This window comes from Manacus vitellinus, unplaced genomic scaffold (genome assembly GCF_001715985.3).
Source record: "Manacus vitellinus isolate BGI_N305 unplaced genomic scaffold, ASM171598v3 scaffold_40_pilon, whole genome shotgun sequence".
NCBI lineage: Eukaryota > Metazoa > Chordata > Aves > Passeriformes > Pipridae > Manacus > Manacus vitellinus.
The window spans coordinates 7163755-7180872 of NW_021940541.1; the positions used below are offsets into that span (position 1 = coordinate 7163755).

Here is a 17118-nt window from a genome sequence, read left to right on the forward strand (position 1 = left end):
AGATCATCTAGTTCCAGCCCCTTTGCTATGGGCAGGGACACCTTCCACTATCCCAGATTGCTCCAAGCCCTGTCCAACCTGACCTTGGACTCTTCCAGGGATGGGGCAGCCACAGCTTTTCTGGGCAACCTGTGCCAGTGTGTCTCCACCTTAGTAAAGAATTTCTTCCTAATGTCTGGTGGAAATCCCTCTTTCGCATTAAAGCCTTTGTCCTATCACTACATGCCCTTGTAAAATGTCCCTCTCTGACTTTTTTGTAGGCCCCCTTTAGGTACTGGAAGGTGCTCTAAGCTCTCCCTGGAGCCTCTCTCCCGACCTGTCTCCAGAGCAGAGGTGCTCCAGCCCCCTGAGCATCTTTGTGGCCTCCTCTGGACCTGCTCCAGCACATCCCTGAAACATGAGTGCGGAAACAGGTAACCCAAAGAACTAGTGACAGGGAGAAACACTGCAGCACAGAGAGAGTGATTGATGTCTGCAAAGTCAGCATCCTCAGCAGGGGGAAAGAGCCAGTTTCCAAAGATGTTGAGTCAGTATTGTGATGTCCTGGTCTGCTCAGGAAGTACTGGTTCAGGTCCAGCATTCCCCTGGAATGACAGCAAGATGCAAGGAATATATATTGTGATCTATTCCTTTTTTTTTTTTTTCTATGCTGAAATACTGTTCTTCAATTCTAAAACAATGGTACATTGATGGTACAATAATTAATGTTTTGAAAAGAGGAAGAAATGGCACAAAGGAGGCTCATAACAGCATCTGTTCTGAAGATATCTTAATGAACCAAGCAGACCCTGTGGTTGTCACATTTGACCTGTGACTTTTTGTACTTCACTGCAAGAGGAGTAACATTATATATTCCTGGAGAACTTGTGTATGAAATGCAAACATTCTGCTTCTGTAAATGCTTCTGAAAACCAGGCTGAACATGCATGTTATAACTTAAAGAAATAAATGGTGTACAAGAGCAATATTAAGATTCGGAGGAACATTTTTTTTTCCTGTGGCAGATTATCCCATAGTTGCCCACTGCAGAATTTTTGAATCTTCCCTGGGAAACAACACATATTTGATTACCAGAAACAACAGGATTCTTCACTAAGTCATTCTAAGGTCTTTGAGAGTAACTTCTGTGTCATCTTGGAATAAAGCTTTGACTTGTCAGTCATGTCTAGGAATAACATGCTATGCATAAGTGTGTGATATATCCAAATAGTAATAAAAATATATTGAAATGTATTATTTAATATTTATTATGATTAATAATCTTCAGAGACCTATTACATCATTCTGCTTTACATCTCATTAGCTTGTATTCTACAGAAGAGAATTCAGTAAAATCAAGGCTTACATTTGGGGAGAGAGGGGTATGAGCAGGGACAGAGTGTGTGGTACCATTTCTACATTTTGATAAACTGTTGTATTCTTCATAAAAGAACATATGTATAAATCCTTATAACTCATCGATACTTAATTGTTTTAATAAGCCATTTCCTTTTCTGTCATCAACAGTGTAAATACAAATAGTGCATTACAGTATTTATCACTCATTTGGTCTGTTCCTTTAAAGGAAGTTTTAGTATTGTATGCCGGGTAGAAATATTTCTTTGATGACTTGTTAATAATACTTTCCTTTTTCCCAGCTGGATTCTGTCCTGCAGTAGTATTAACAGCTGCAAGATGTTTCAGTGCAGAGTATATTGAAGAATAAAAACAGAGACAGTTTTGGGAAAGTTTCAGAATAAAGGCTCAGGATGGACTAATTGCAACTTACTCTTCCTGCTTTGTTCCATTGCTATCAACTCCTCTTTTTCTCTTAAAATGAATCTGTCTTTTTTGATCTCACAACTCGTGTTTAGTTTCTGCATTCAGACATTTAAATCTTGGGCCGTAATGTGAGTGTGTAGTGTTTGAGATGCTTGTATCAACTATGATTTGTGAATATATTTAGGAAGAATTTTAAAATTGTACATGGCAATGTAAGAGGCAAAAGAATGGAAGTTAGTCATGAAGGTCAGACAAATATTTTAAAACCGAAACTGCAGCTATGTCTGAGCATGTTGTAAGGGCAAACCATGTATTTTAGATGGCAGCTGTGGAATTTGCTTTCTTTTTTAGCAGATTTGTTACAACTGAAAAATAGTATAGCTGTTTGCAAAGCATATCCTGCTCGTTCTGCTTACTGACACTGACAAACGTTTGTTTCCTTTTAGATGCAGTTTCCACATCTGCTTACTCATCACCAGCCAAAAGTCTGGGAGACCCTGGAATAACTCCACTGTCTCCTTCACATATTGTGGTAAGAAATGCACTCTTAACATATACTGTGTGCTGACGTTACTTTCTCCTGCCTGTTTAGTGGGACATAATTTCTTCAGAAAGCTGTCATTTTCTCACATAGTGATCCCCTTTATGCTATCCATAGTATTAAGGGAAATTTTGGTCACACTAGGGTTGGTGACAGAGCTCTCATTCATTTCATTATGGTCCTGGTTTTGCTGTTTTTTACTTGCTGCATACTTTTGTATCAAACACAGGGGCTTCTTGATCCTCAGGGTTCCCGAGTTCTGCCCCTGTCGTTATCACTGATTTATTTAGGCAGACCCTGAAAAGTCCCATTCAAAAAAAACCAGAGGGATATAAATGATACTGAACAGTAAAATCCAAATTCCCAGAGAAAAGAATCTCCTCCTATAGATACATACATCTAGAGAGAGAAGCTCAAAATAGAACTGGTTTCATTTCTTAAGGAAATAACAACTTCTGTAAGCATTTAGAAGCAAGCAAATGTCCCATAAAGGTAGTGTGTTTAATCTCTGGTACATCATGCTGATTTTGTTGATAAAATCCTGTTAAGTCTCACATGTTTTTAAGATCATCTGTATGATTTGTAACACAGGAAATGCACAGTGTATTTCATGATATTGCAAGGGATCGTGTTCAGAACACATTTTATCCTTGTCAGACTTCTGCCTTAGCTTTCTGAATCGAGTTCAGAGTTGTACAGGAACCTATCTTGAGGATTTCCAGTGTTCTCACTCATAATTTTTTGCTTTTATTACCTTCTTTCTCCATATTCTCTAGAACTTCCCCTTTTACTTCTGTCGTACTGATGAATTTACATCCTATTTCAGTTACATTTGCTCCTTAAACTCTTTGAGGAAGGCATATAAAGAACATATTGTCCTAGTTGAAAAGCTTTATTAGGAGAATCCAAATAAATCTTTTCATGATTTGAGACTGAAACTTATTACTTGTGTTTCTCCATTTTAAGTAGCAGGCCTATGGGCTGATCTTGGCAAAAGTAGGGGCACAATGGAAATGTACTGGAAGTAGTAGGCATGGAACTAATGGAGATATGTGGGGAATATGGTGGTACACTGCTCACAGAGTGAGAACATATGGCAGTTCCTCTGTAAAAGATAAGACAGTTGCTTCAGTTCTCTTGTCTTGCTAAGTTGTTTGTGCTTTAACGCTCATCAGCATGTGAATAGCTCTTTGATGTTTATTACTCATTCCTCCTTTATACAGGGTTTAGGTTAGGCCACACCCTACTGGGGAATGGTACAACTTGTTTATTCACACCGTGCTTTATATCAAATCATTATGATTTGAGTCATAATCCTTCCAGCTCTTCTAGTTAACATTCCTACATTGCCCTTGAGCATGCTTTTCAGGGATTGCAGGAGTACAGGTAAAAGGCAGGAAGAAGGATTCAAATTCACCATAAGCAGCCAAACAACTTTCCACATTCTAGCACAGGCAGGAGGAAAGAATGCATGTAGTGCTTGCAAAGTAAGTGTTATGGAAATTCTTCGTAATTTTCATGGGATATAAAGCTTATTGCTGTATTTTGGATTGTTCTGTCTCCGTTATTTTTGAATAGTAATAGTACCTCATGTTCAAGGTTATCACACAGTTAACTCCTAAAACCACCAAATAAGTCCCAAATATACCACATCAATGGATATAAACATATTCTTCAGTTGATGAGTTTAAGAAAAAAAACCCAAAACCCAAAAGAACCCCAAAACCACAAGTTTTAATAATATAGGATAAGAAGTATTCAAAAAATTAGTATGAAGGAAGCTCTTGATCAGAAGGTTATATATAAAAGGCTCTAGCAAATATGTTGAGTCATATCTTGAATTTCCTCTTCCATTGGAATGTGCAGCTTTTTGGTGTCAGCTTTGGTCATAAATGCAACTGTAGGGAAGCTCTTATTTTATATGCATGTCACAGAGAGCAAAAATACTGACGAGTTACAGTTATTCTGATCAGTTACTCAGTGTCTGTTTTGCTTCTACTATTTAACAGAAGGACTCTGATGCAGATGATGCTGTAGAACAGTTATTTCTTGTTGTTGTGGCTATTGATTTTGGCACAACATCCAGTGGCTACGCCTACAGCTTCACCAAGGAACCAGAATGTATTCATGTAATGAGGTAAGGGCTGCAATGCAGCGTTTCTTTTTGGACTGTGATAACACGGGCTGTCTGCAGTAGCCATAGGTATTTATTTCCTACAGGAGCCTGAAGTGTCTAGAACTGTCTAGACATAGTATGAATATTTCTCATGATTATAACTTTCTGTTGCATGTTATTGTATTTTAATTTGCTTTAGTAGTCAGTGGAAACATATCCTCTTATTTTGCTGAGTTTACAAGATGACACAAGTGAAAGGAGGGATCAGTGAGTATACAGAATTTTACAGGGAGCATTATTAAGTCAGGATACCCTTATCTTAGATACCAAGAGAAGCTACACTTTACTGAGGGTCATGGCATCTCCCAGGAGTTGCCCATCCCCTGGAATCATACTTGTGTACAACACTAAGTTACTTGCACTCAGAAACTGGTAGTTTGTTTGACTGATTGAAGCTTTGTAGCACTAAATTTGAATCCAATCTATGATAATGAAACAGTGATACTGGGAAATAAGCAATCAAAAGGCATGAATGTAAAAATGAAGGTTTAATGTGAAACCTGTTCTGTTTTATATGTGTGTAAGGGACAGACTTCAGATGCTCTTAAGGGGGGGGGTGTATGTTTTTATTTCTTAATTAAATGAACACAATATAAATCAATACAATTGCAAATAGAAAAGCTGTTACGGCAGCTATCAGAAAGGTATGCCCTGCAAACCATTGTTACACTATTTTACAGTCTTTTTATTAAAAACCTGTACAATTCTTATTGAAGTATATTTAAAATCACTATGTTGTAACAAGGCCAAGATAATTTCAGACATAGATTAGGTATGAAAGCTCAGTCATAGAAGAGTCTAAACAATGCTGCTGTTATAGCAGTAGGTAATGTTCTGCAATACTGAGAACAAAAGGTCAAAAAGACTAATTTGCTGCAGTCTAGTGTGATATACTGCAATTTTTCTGAGCAAAGATGCTGGCTGAATGCAGCTCCCTTAATCTCAGCAGACAGTATTGGTTGTGCAGTCAGCCTGCATAGTTGGTTTGTGTATGGTTGCAGAATATTTCTAATGCAACTGAGGGATTTGAAATACTGTCTAAGGGGAGGTAAATTTCTCAATAGTATTGTGCCATCCAGGTACAAAGTACCACTTGCAGTGTGGACAACTAATGCATTCGAGGGCTTTTATGCATTTCAACCCTCTGGTGTTCTCCGACCAGCACAGGAAGGTGCACGAGGCTGGAAGGCAAAGGACAGGCCATGTGTTGCTGTCTCAGAAAGGTTACAGGATTGGCAAATTGAAACCCAAGTTTATCAGTTCCTATTCTCTTTCAACAGCAAGTAATTAATTAAAGTTCTCAAAGAAGTTGGATGCAATGAGGGAAGACATCTCTGAAACTGTACCTGAGCAAGCCTAAAGTGTATATTCTATGCTGTTCCTATAACCTCTGTGGAGATTTTACTGTGTGAAATCCCTACCATTTCTAGGGAAGTCCTTTAAGTTCTTTGCACTCAAAATTTTATCTTAGGACCTGATTTTGCCATTGGGTTCATATTACAGACTAGCTTCTCCTTCCAGGGTACCAGGCTTCCTGTGGTCGATGATTGGGGACACTGAAATCTAGGTGCTTTGTGCCCAGCTGAGAATATATTCCTAATCTTAATTGACTTTACTACTTACGGTTCAAAACATGGTATTTTCTTCCTAACACAATAACGGTAGCATGATTGTGATTTCAGAACTATGTAGTTATTGTATGAGATACTGATATTAAAAGAAATTAAATAAATTACTTCGTGGATTTCCAACCAGAAGAGAGGAACATTTGGCAGAGGGGTAAATGTATTCATATTTCCAATAGGTATTTCAAACAATGGAAAATATTTTAATACCAAGAATTATTTAAAAAATTTTTAAATAAATAAATAGGGCTGGCGGGGAGGAATTTTGGGCAAGACATAACTCAAACTGACTTACCAAATAATGTATGTCATGTTTTTATATATATTTATATATAAATACTCGTGAAATTATGAAATTCAATTAAAAGAATGGTATATTTATCAAAATAAGTCTTCAGTAGTTCAGAAGGTATTAAGAGGTTCAAACTCTGTATATAATGAGGCTTACATGGAGGATAATTTACAAATATTTCAGAGAGTAAATGTAACTTCCCGCCCGCACTGGAGAATGTTTACATTAAAATAAAGCGTACCAGTGATGCATGATCCTCTGTGCTTCCTAAGATTTTTTCCACCTTTCCCTCCTTAGTGTTGATCCTTTCCAGATACTTAGATTTCTGACTGCCTTTTAACAAAGCTGCTTTTCTGTAAATGTCTCAGGGAAGGATAAGATGGGTTTATTTAGAAGGTCCTACTTTGGAAAAAATGAACATAAGGGGCTTTAGCACAAAGTTTGAGTGTAATGTCAGCAGCACCATTATTCTAGTCCTGTAATTAGTAGGCAAAGTCATGTTTTTGTGTGTGTTTATTTGCTGTGATGCCTAGTACTAAAAAAACCAAGTTTATAAGCGTTGACCTAACAGAGTTCTTTAAGCATATACTTATCTTTAAATGTATGAGTAGCCTCACTCATGTCAGCAGTTGGGTGTGTGTTTCTTGATGAACAGTGAATGTCTTCACTTTGATTGCAAACCACTAGTTACTGTTTTATCACTGTTAGGTACAACTTCACACGTGACAACTCTTGTCATTTCCCCCCAGCTTCTCTTAAGGGTAGTTGTGGTTGACTTCAGGTTCTTGTTGCAGAGTAGGAGTATGTGTTATTTGCTGCATACCTTGACATTGTGAGTAAATGCTTATGAACAGCCTGGCCATGAGTTCCTCATTTCAGCGGGCAGGGCAGTGCCAGGGCCATAATGAAAGTTTGCTGCTGTAGAATGAGTTAATAATGTCACATTTGGAGAGAATACATGAGCTGTTACACAGTTTTGAAAAACTCCTATTGATTTATATGCCATTACATGAAGTTACAGATGTTTTGACTGCTGGTTAAATAGCAACAAACTGAATGTGAGTATTTCACAAATGGAAAAAAAAAATGGAAAAATGCATGTAGTTGTGAAACAAATTGCAGCCCGTCTTTGGAAGGAGGGAGATTGTGGTCTCTTTTCAGTGTAACTTCAACCTTCAGGTTTTGTCTTTTCCTTCTCTTCCCTGACTTGTAGTTATTGGGAGACACACACTTGCCTTTCTGCTGCGTACACACTCCTTGTGGCATTCATCTGCACTCTGATGATCACTCTTTCATTTCCTTGACTGTTTTGCTGCAGCTCTGGATCAAAATCTCATCACTCTGCACAGATCACTCTTTGGTCTGTCTTTTAGCCTGATTGAAGTGTAAGGAAGGACATTTCTCTAACCTTAGTATCACCTTATGGCCCTTTCCTCACTAACTTTCCTCTTGTCTCTTACTTTCACTTCTCATACACAGTGAAGATGTTCTGTGGATATAAACAGGTCTGTGCTGTTTGTATCACTGTTGAGATAATCCATCTATATCACCCTAGAAGCTCATATATCTGCATTTGGGCAAAAATCTACCTTGGTTCTATCTGAATAGCTTTTTTGACTCTGATCCTGCTCTGAGAAAATATCCCCCATATGCATTTAAAGCAATTCTGGCTTGTATAAGTGTATGCTTTTAATAGGTATTTTATTTTTATTTTTCTTAAGAGCATTATTACCATTATTTTGCCTGTATTGGTACCAAGAAAGAAAACTGTGAATGAAGGTGTTGCAGTCCTAGCTCTACTGACTAGAAGCCCCCACTAACTGGAGTGAGGCCAGAGCTCCACCTGAGAAGAGTGTTGCAGTCAGGGGTCACCATTCATGTGCCTTTGCAGCTGCTTCTCTCTAGAAAAATGTCACATGGCAATATTTTTAAGTCTCTGATTGCCAATGGTTAAGTCATATTTCACTTTCCCTTTCCTTATTGCCCTTTCTGTGACTGAACAATAATACAGGCTGAGCAATTATCGTGTCTAGTTTCCATCAGAAACTCTTCAGGAAGTGAGCATCCAATTCTCTAGGTGGCTTTGAAAATTTCAGCCTGTAGCATTGAACATAAATTTGTCTCCATTTAAACCGCACCTTAAGTGTACTTGTTCCCGAAAGAGAAGATGTGCCTGGCCGTGATGAAAAACAAAGAAGTATTGTTATTAGCCACAGCCTATTTATGGCATTTCCCCCCGGTGACTCAGAATGAATCATTAATGATTCCAAGGGAAAACGATATCAGTCTGTCTCCTCTCTGCCTGCAGCGGGTGTGTGGGATTTAACAATCTGGTGAAATAGCAGTCTTTTCTGTTCATAGGCTGTGAGATCCCAGCTTCTTCACATTGGAACCGTATGTTTGCTGTAACACCTACTCAAAGATTTTGGAGTTGACCAAGTGCATTTCTAGCAGCAGGTTAGAAAGAAATGACCTGGAGCAGAGCCCTTGCCAGCTGATCATAGCTCAGGGGCTGAGTAGCAGAACTAGGGAGGCTTAGGAAGGTTTTTTCAAGTTGATGAAGATGGAAATCATTCCACTCTTCATCATGCTGTTTCTGCTTCAGAGCAGCGGAATTGTCCTCTACACTGAACATTTTCAGATGTGTATTCTCTGCTGTCGCTGCTGCTTGTGCAAAAGGGGGCAGATTTTGCTCTGTTTGATCCAGCTGAATGGTCTGAGGGGTTTCCTGCATGTTACAAGGTCCTGGTCCTTGGTACTTTGCCAAGTATGAACCCTTTAGTTTGCAGTTTTCCATGTCAGTTTTCTGCCTTGGTCTAGAGGTCAGTTTATTTTCAATGGATTCAAGTGTTTTTGAGAGTGAAATGGAAATTATTCTTTCTAAATAATCTGCCTATGTCACATAAACAACTACCACAGAGCACGGCAGCCTTTTTGTGCTTCAGAATAAGGACTTCGGCAGGAGTATATTCTGAAATTGTGTTTTGCTATTTTGCTATCTTTGGAAAAAAGCAGTCGACATGTAGTTTAATAATGAATGCAGTTGCCTTTGTGATCTTAACTTGGCTCCTGTTTGAGTTGTGTTATGATTATGTCTGAGAGCATAAATAGATTTTCTACTGATACCTTTTTAAGAAAATCTTTTCTGGTAAATGTTTGTTTCTCATACTGAACGTACTTGTATGTGAGGGGGGAGGGAACAGCCATGCAAGTTTCTTGTTCTTCCATTCTGCCTTGGGGTTTTTTTGTAATGGGAAAATGAGGAGAAGACAGGAATGTTCACAGCTGTCTCTGGGATGACCTTCTACTGTCTGACCTTGTTGTCCTGCCAAGCCCCCCGCAATTCCTGCTGCTGCATGCTCCCATATTTGATGTTCTTTTTTATTTTCTTGTCCATTCTGTGAAACAAGCTTTGGGTTACTTGTACCTTACTACTTTTATGCCTCTTGGGTATCCTCAAAGATACCTTTGCAATCTTGATAAGAGAGGATAGTTATATTCACCAGTAGTGACAGAAATATTTTGGTGCCTTTGAGATACTTGGGAGTTGGGGAATCTGCTTCATTTTTGACAGATTAAAACTTTTACAGCATTTTTGGCGTTTAAAACACAAAATTCATCAACTTCAGGTGAGTAGAGAGTGCAATACAGAGAGGTCAACATCTGCAGGCATGTCTTCAGAGTTTCAGGTGTCCAGGAAATGAGGCACATGGTCAGATGTTATTTGAACTCTGGCTTGTCTTGTTTCAGAGAGTATTCTGTGACAGAAACAGGGATTTGATCAACTTCTCCATAGTGGTGCGCAGATGGCTTGAGCAGGTCCCTAATTCTGTATAGGAAAAATATCCCATACAAGTAAGCATTCATGGAGCCTGATAAGAAATTGGATAGCCCAGATTTGGGTTTTTATTAGTTGTGTTCCAGGATAATTACTTTTTTTTCTTTTCTGTACAATGTTTCTTACATTTATATGCTTAATTAGAAAATTTAAGTACAAAACTGTTTCCTTTTTAATTGTGTATGTCTTACTTCAGGGAATCTGTATTCTTTTCTGAGAATGATTATGTCCTTAAGAATTATACAACTAACCACAAAATGTATTGAATTACCTGAAACGAAGATTGCAGTCCTTTTTTCTTAGGTGGGAATAAATCCATTTGATTTTGGTATTACGGGGTTTGAAATTAGTATCTTTGGAGGGAAAAGCAGTCTCTGAAATTTGCCACCACATTGTTTTTCTCATGCTACACTTGGTTTTTTTCTGTGGCTCTAAACTTGAGCATCACTTACTGAAGCTGTTTCACTTCTTGGTTAGACGATGGGAAGGTGGAGATCCAGGTGTATCCAACCAGAAGACACCGACCACTATCCTCCTAACTCCAGAGAGAAAGTTTCATAGCTTTGGCTATGCAGCAAGAGATTTCTACCATGACTTGGATCCCACTGAATCAAAGCACTGGTTGTATTTTGAAAAGTTTAAGATGAAACTACATACCACTGGTGTAAGTAAGAACCAAGTAGCATTTGCTACTCAGATTATTTTCCTCTGAACAGTACTAGATCCTTGCCTGAAGATTGTCAACTAGATGTGAAGCAACTCTATTTCTAAGTTTAGAGGGTAAATTAAGCAAATGAAACTCTTCAGTTAACGTGATTCATTTTGCTTCTCGCTGCATTTGGCAGCTGTATTTTGCCAGCCTTCTTTATAAATCTTAGAAGTTCAGTATCTACTTTGCTTAGATCTTCATGTCCTAATTTTCCTGGGTGAAATTCATAGCTGTCTGGGGAGTCTGCATGAGTTGGTTTGTTCTGTAAATCTAGTCAGCAGAAATGGAATATAAGAACCATACTGAGCTCTAGTGCAGAGGAGCAGATTCACCCAGAATTTGTTGCCAGAACTGCAAGTGCAAATCATGCTGTTAATTTGATGTTATTCCTATTGATTATATTTTTGTCTTTGATCCATTCTAGAGTTTTGGGAATCAGCCAGTACTTTCTCTGTTGAGGTGTTTTCTGGTTTCATGTGTTGGTGGGAAGCCAAAAATCTAGCCTTTAATTCTCAACTGGGCTTAAATTTCTTGCATGTGCAGCTTTGTTGCAATTAATTACAGATACACTTATTGCAACTATTTAATATTTAATCCATATTCTTCTCTCTGCCTGCAGTTATCTGTGGACATGGTAAGTGTTTAAAAACAAAGTCTAAAATAAGCAGCAAAATGTCATGCTCCAGGAAATTCAAGTGATGAGTTAAATCCTCTTCAGAACAGTTTTGTCACTTTTTCTAACCAGGTGGATAATAAGGATTCCCTTTCCTCAAGCAGTGGGAATAAATTTCATGTTTACCTTCTTTTAGTAACTTCCTGTTATTTTCTTTCTTGTAGAATCTTACCATGGAGACAGACCTGACAGCTGCAAATGGCAAAAAAGTCAAAGCACTTGAGATATTTGCTTACGCTCTGCAATTCTTTAAGGAACAGGCCTTAAAGGTGGGGTAATACTTCCTTATCAAGATCTTCTGTATTTATAACTGGTATAAATATGAGCTTAACACTTTTAACCTTGCCAAGTTTTGACCTCAGTAGTATTTGATGTAAACAAAGCAAGGCAGGTGTAGAAGCCCTGGGCAAGCTGTGGACTCGGAAGAACTCACAGTAGTCTGAAGTATTATTTTCCATTTCCCATTTGAAATGTCTGTGATCACAAGATTGTTTATTGTGTTCTCCAGTGAAATACATGGCCCCAGTAAACTGGTTTTGGGATTTAAAACCTCATGTAAACAGTCAGTTGTGAATTAAGTAAACATTGGCTTCAAACGTGCCACTATAATGTCAACGTAAGCATAGGAGTTCCTGGGTCAAATCAGAATATTCATCCAAGCAAGCATTGTTTAAAATAGCCTTGTTGCTAAAAGCTAACCTACTTTTTTGAATGGGTTTAATTTATTTTCTCTGAGATCTCAGTCTCTTCCTTATGGCTGCAGAGAAACAATCCTACCACTTTAGTTCAAATGCCTCATCTTTTCAAAGACTTTAAACTGTTTTGTGGTTGGTTGTGGAGTCACAATGACTGTGAAGCTGTGCATATAGGGGGGAAGTTCTTAGCAAATGTGAATGTGGTTGGGTACAGTCCCGTATTTACTGTGCTGCCTGTTCAGGGCTATGTCCTTTCCTGATGTTAATAACTAAATCCCTGGCATTTATGAATAAATCCTGGAACTAATTAGACAAGCAATGTAAGTGAGCTGTTACTTTGGACTATAATCTGCCCGTTTCTGTTGCCTTGTGCAGTATAAAGGTACTACTTTTCCAGCATGGATTTTTGAACTGCAGCATAGCTAAACAAACAAAACACCTTGGCTCAGCACATGCAGAAACATTTTTTTATGTTCTAAAGGCCTGTTGTTCACCTTTCTGAACCTTTCTGTGTTTGGATGGAGATTTAGATAGGACATATGGTAATGACATTTTACTTGGAACCTTTCCCAAAACCTGTCAGTATATCACCTAATTTGCAAATGCAGTACAGACTTTCCTCTTTTTAAGGGAAAAAAAAGGACAATAAAAGTACTAAACTAGTCTTGAATGTTTGCTTAAAGCAAAATTTTGAAGGAACCATCAGTCATTTTTTTAAAGGGGGTTAACTGTAACTTCCCCTTGTTAACTGCATTGTAAAACTTTGATTTAAAGGTAAGTGGTGTATAAAGAAGTAATTGAAAAATCCAGTTTGTAAAACATAATGTTCATCAGTGATACTTCAAATATTTTTCTGCCTGTTATTCAAGATGTGTGAATTCTTGAAGCCAACAGCAAATACCACACCGCGACTAGGAATGAAAATAAATGTTTTGTAACACTCTGTAAATTGCTGCTTTTGCAAAACCCAAATTTTCTACTTCGTGTTAGCAATAAACTTTTCTATAGGTCTCCTTGAGAAAGCTTCAACCCTAATCCCACTTTTTGGCTCAGTAAAGCATTCTTGACAGGTTGGAAGTAATCCTGACTCATAGCATAGATGTAACAGGAAGAAAATTGAAAAGAAAGAGTTACTATTCTGGAGCCAGCAGAAAATAATATTTTCTTGTAAAGTAGACACCTATGATTTTGCATTCACCTCTGTTTTCCTTTTATTTAGGAGCTCAGTGACCAAGGAGGCTCAGATTTCGAAAACACTGAAGTAAGATGGGTTATTACAGTGCCTGCTATTTGGAAACAGCCTGCAAAGCAGTTTATGAGACAAGCTGCCTACAAGGTAATATTACAGGCTGAATGTAAAAATGCCCCTTTAAAGCCCTAGTTAGTAGGCTAAATGATAAACTGTATTGGGGACAATTAGCTCTAGTATAAACTGTATAAATAATGGTTTAGAAATATTGAAAGAGGAGTTAACTCTACCAAGCAGTAGCTTAAGCTATATGTATTCACCTCTTAACTGCCTTTTTCTTTCTATTTACTTTTATATGTTCATGTCCCTCACTGTAGACTGATATTTTAGTCATCCTGAACAATATATTTGAGCTGAATTCAGTGCACATGGAACAGATGCAGTTTTGAGACCCAAGGGAATGTTGATTTTAAAATACTGGACACAGTTTTGTTTTGTTAACTTTCTTTAGGTCATCACAGACTTTTAAAGTAAAAAAGGAAAAAAACAAAAAAGAGGGAAAGCAAAGAGCCTTCTTGGTGGGACTTTTTTTCCAGTTCCCATTTTCCCACAGTAGGAATGAAAGGACTCTGAACTGGACAGTCTGGATATAAAATTAAATTCAACTGTTATTTTCACCAGTAAGGGGTTTATCTGCATTTAATTCTTTCCCCCCAACCGCCCCCTGGATATGTCCACTTTCAGTGTGCATGTCCTTTATTTCAGTTTCAGTTTGTGTCTTTAATACACAAGATGTGCATTTTCATCAGCATATTCATTTTCAGTTTGGGGTTTTTGGTTTTATGGGGGGGTTTTGTTCTTTGTTTTTTTTTTTAATTTTTGGTCGGAGACTTGCATAACGCATTGGCAGCAGCTGTGAGATGCACGGTTCGTAAAATATCTACCAGTTCATGAGTAATTTGCTGAGTGGTCCTGGGAAGCACCCAGATTTTTCTAACTCTGTTTCTAACTATCTCTAATGTTGAGCAACATTTTTCTTAACAGTCTGTATTGTGGGATTGCTAATGCTAGTGCCAGAAGCAAAACACTCTTAAAGTTCTGATGGAAGGACACGGTTGTAGGTAAATCTGAAACACTAGAGACCCATTCATTATCTCTGTATATTGTTGTCTGCCTGCTGTCTGTGTGCATGTGTGCTCGTGAAGTGGGAGCTGTGGAAGGAGCAGGGTAGGGTAAGGTAGATCTCTTGGCATTTCTCATTTGTGGCACAATGGAATGTTGTTAATTAGTGTCTGTGTCTGTGGTTGTGTCTGTGATTGTGTACTTTTATGGGCAAGCTTGATAAACAGCAAGGACTGACAAGGCTTTTAACTCGGGGTGTGTGATCAGTTGCAGGAAAACATGAATTTAGGGAAATAATTGATGTTAACTTGACACACGGTTGATTGTTTTTAAAGAAGTGGGGATGAAGAAACAAATGCAGAAAAGTGAGAATTCTGCATGCCATTCAGTCTTTCAGATTCCTCTTGCGATCCAACACATTCCTCAAACCAGTATGTACAGATGGATCAGAAGTTGCAGCTCTTGTTGTTAGCTATTGGAAGATGCAAGCATCTTGAAAATGAGCACTTTTGTTGTAAGAGTAATCGGCACATCATGTAGAGAGAAATGTGAAAAGGCAGTGGTACAAACCCTGTTACTGGAAACACACTGCAGTACAACCACTAGTCTAAGCTGAGAGTTAACTAGTGGGAAACGTTAATGAGCTGTGAAAATCTGCTGAGTAATCTGTGAGAAGCAGAGGTAGCTCTAAGAGAGCAAAACCACTAACAGCTTCAGTCACTGCTTCACAATGTAAAGCCTAGCCTTTCTGGAATGGTTAAGTACTTGTCTAGGCAAAGCTAATGGAATTAATCGAGTAGAGTCAGAAGTGTTGGAAATCTACTGCTGTTCTCAGCATCCATCAGCTTTTGAAGTGATGGTGCACAATCTCAGTGCACCTCTGACATCCCCTCATCTCTGTTTTGCCTTAGACAAAACATTGCTGACCTGGAACTCTTAATCTGCCCAAGGGCTCCTGCAGTGTCCCCTTCCAGCTACTGTGCTGCTTTCTCATTGAATGGGTAATCTGGGTGGTTCCCTTCAGCTCACAGTTCTTCCTCTCTCTTCCCATCCAGCCTATTCAAATCCTGCTAATTCTGTCTGCATGACAGCTTTTCCTGTTTGTGCTGCTGAGCTTTCATCCAAGATGTCAGTGATTTTGCATCTTGGTTACTCCAATATCATTTCTTTGGCTTTTGGCAGCTGTCATGTGACCTGGTTTGTATCTCTTCAGAATATTACCACTAAAGACTTTTTAGCCTCATATTTGACAGGGAATCAACCTACATTTGACTCCATCTGTGTCATCTCATGCATAAGCTGCATGTCCTGGACATGAGTATCTGTATTGCTTATTCAGTTTCCTCTTCTGAAACCCTTTCTAAAATACTGGTTTTTTTCATGCCTACAAAAACTTGACTGTGATTAGTCTATTTATATGGGAAAACTACTCCTCATTGCTTCATGCTGTTACTCTGCCTGCCCAATCTGTTTTCATCTATTGTGCTTTGTGTATCCTTAACTCTTTTTATACCTGAGTTATTATTACCTCTTTGAAACAGGTATTTGTTTGTTCTCATTTATCTTGCTCTCTGGGGCCTCCTGAGGGACTAAGTCTGGTAGGATGTAGAAAGTTGCACGTCTTTACAGCTTACTTTGCTGAATCAAAATTGCTTTATTCCTGTATAACAGGTGCTTCTTTCTGTCCCTCATGCTTAATTCCTGTGTGTCCAAAGATGGTTCTAAAGCTGTGTGACACTTGATAAGGTCTGGTCACAACTGGAGAGAGCTCTGTGGCAAGAGCAGAGTGTCAGCTCTGTAGGACCCACTTAGGCTTGTTTCCTTTCCCAAAACTTGTCTACTGGGATTAATGTGTGTTGCATCACTGTTTGTTACATCCTGAATAATGATTCTTAGGATTCTTAGTCAGGTTTGTCATTGTCCTCACCAGTAAAATATAAGGTATCATAAATAGCATTAACTTTTCTTGTTTCTGTGTCCCATTAACTTGTCTTGTTTCTGTCTTGTTCTGTTTCAAATTCTTTGCTTTGGTGTAGTTCTGTCAGAAGTGCAGTATTTGCCAGTATTAGAAAAAATTCCATTCTCATGAAGAACTCACATTGTGACTAATAAATTCAAATTGCTGATATATTTTCTTATTTGGAAGTCCTTGTCAGCATGGTCCAGTTGGACAGCATGTGGGAGGACTCCACCCTGTTCGTGTGGATGGGACCTGTCCTTGTTGCTGTCCTTGCAGAGGGAGCTCAATGCAACTACCTGCACTGGGCCTGAGATTTAGACCCCAAAATGCAAGAATGGCTTAGGCATGGAAGCAAACCACTTCCTGCTCTTGAGCATGGCCTGGCACTTACAGCCTCATCAGAATTACACGTGAACTTGGATCCCACCTCTGTGTTACCTGAGGTCCTACTGACACAAGAAAATTCATTGTTTTGTTAGTCTTGTATTACTGATGACAAAAAAACCAACCCAGTGTGTCCACTAGTAGAGAGGTGAA

General features: G+C 38.5%; 1 protein-coding gene across 2 annotated transcripts in view; it reads left to right on the forward strand.

Moving 5' to 3' along the window:
* The first annotated feature begins 289 nt into the window (after positions 1 to 289).
* HSPA12A (heat shock protein family A (Hsp70) member 12A) overlaps positions 290 to 17118 on the forward strand; it is a 42406-nt gene continuing 25577 nt past the window's right edge. For both annotated transcript variants that reach the window (XM_008922419.2, XM_018078503.1), the window contains exons 1-6: positions 290 to 413; positions 2208 to 2293; positions 4312 to 4439; positions 10711 to 10897; positions 11780 to 11884; positions 13530 to 13646. In XM_008922419.2, the coding sequence (XP_008920667.1) occupies positions 398 to 413; positions 2208 to 2293; positions 4312 to 4439; positions 10711 to 10897; positions 11780 to 11884; positions 13530 to 13646 (639 nt within the window). In that variant the 5' untranslated portion in view covers positions 290 to 397. The remainder of the gene's footprint in view (positions 414 to 2207; positions 2294 to 4311; positions 4440 to 10710; positions 10898 to 11779; positions 11885 to 13529; positions 13647 to 17118) is intronic.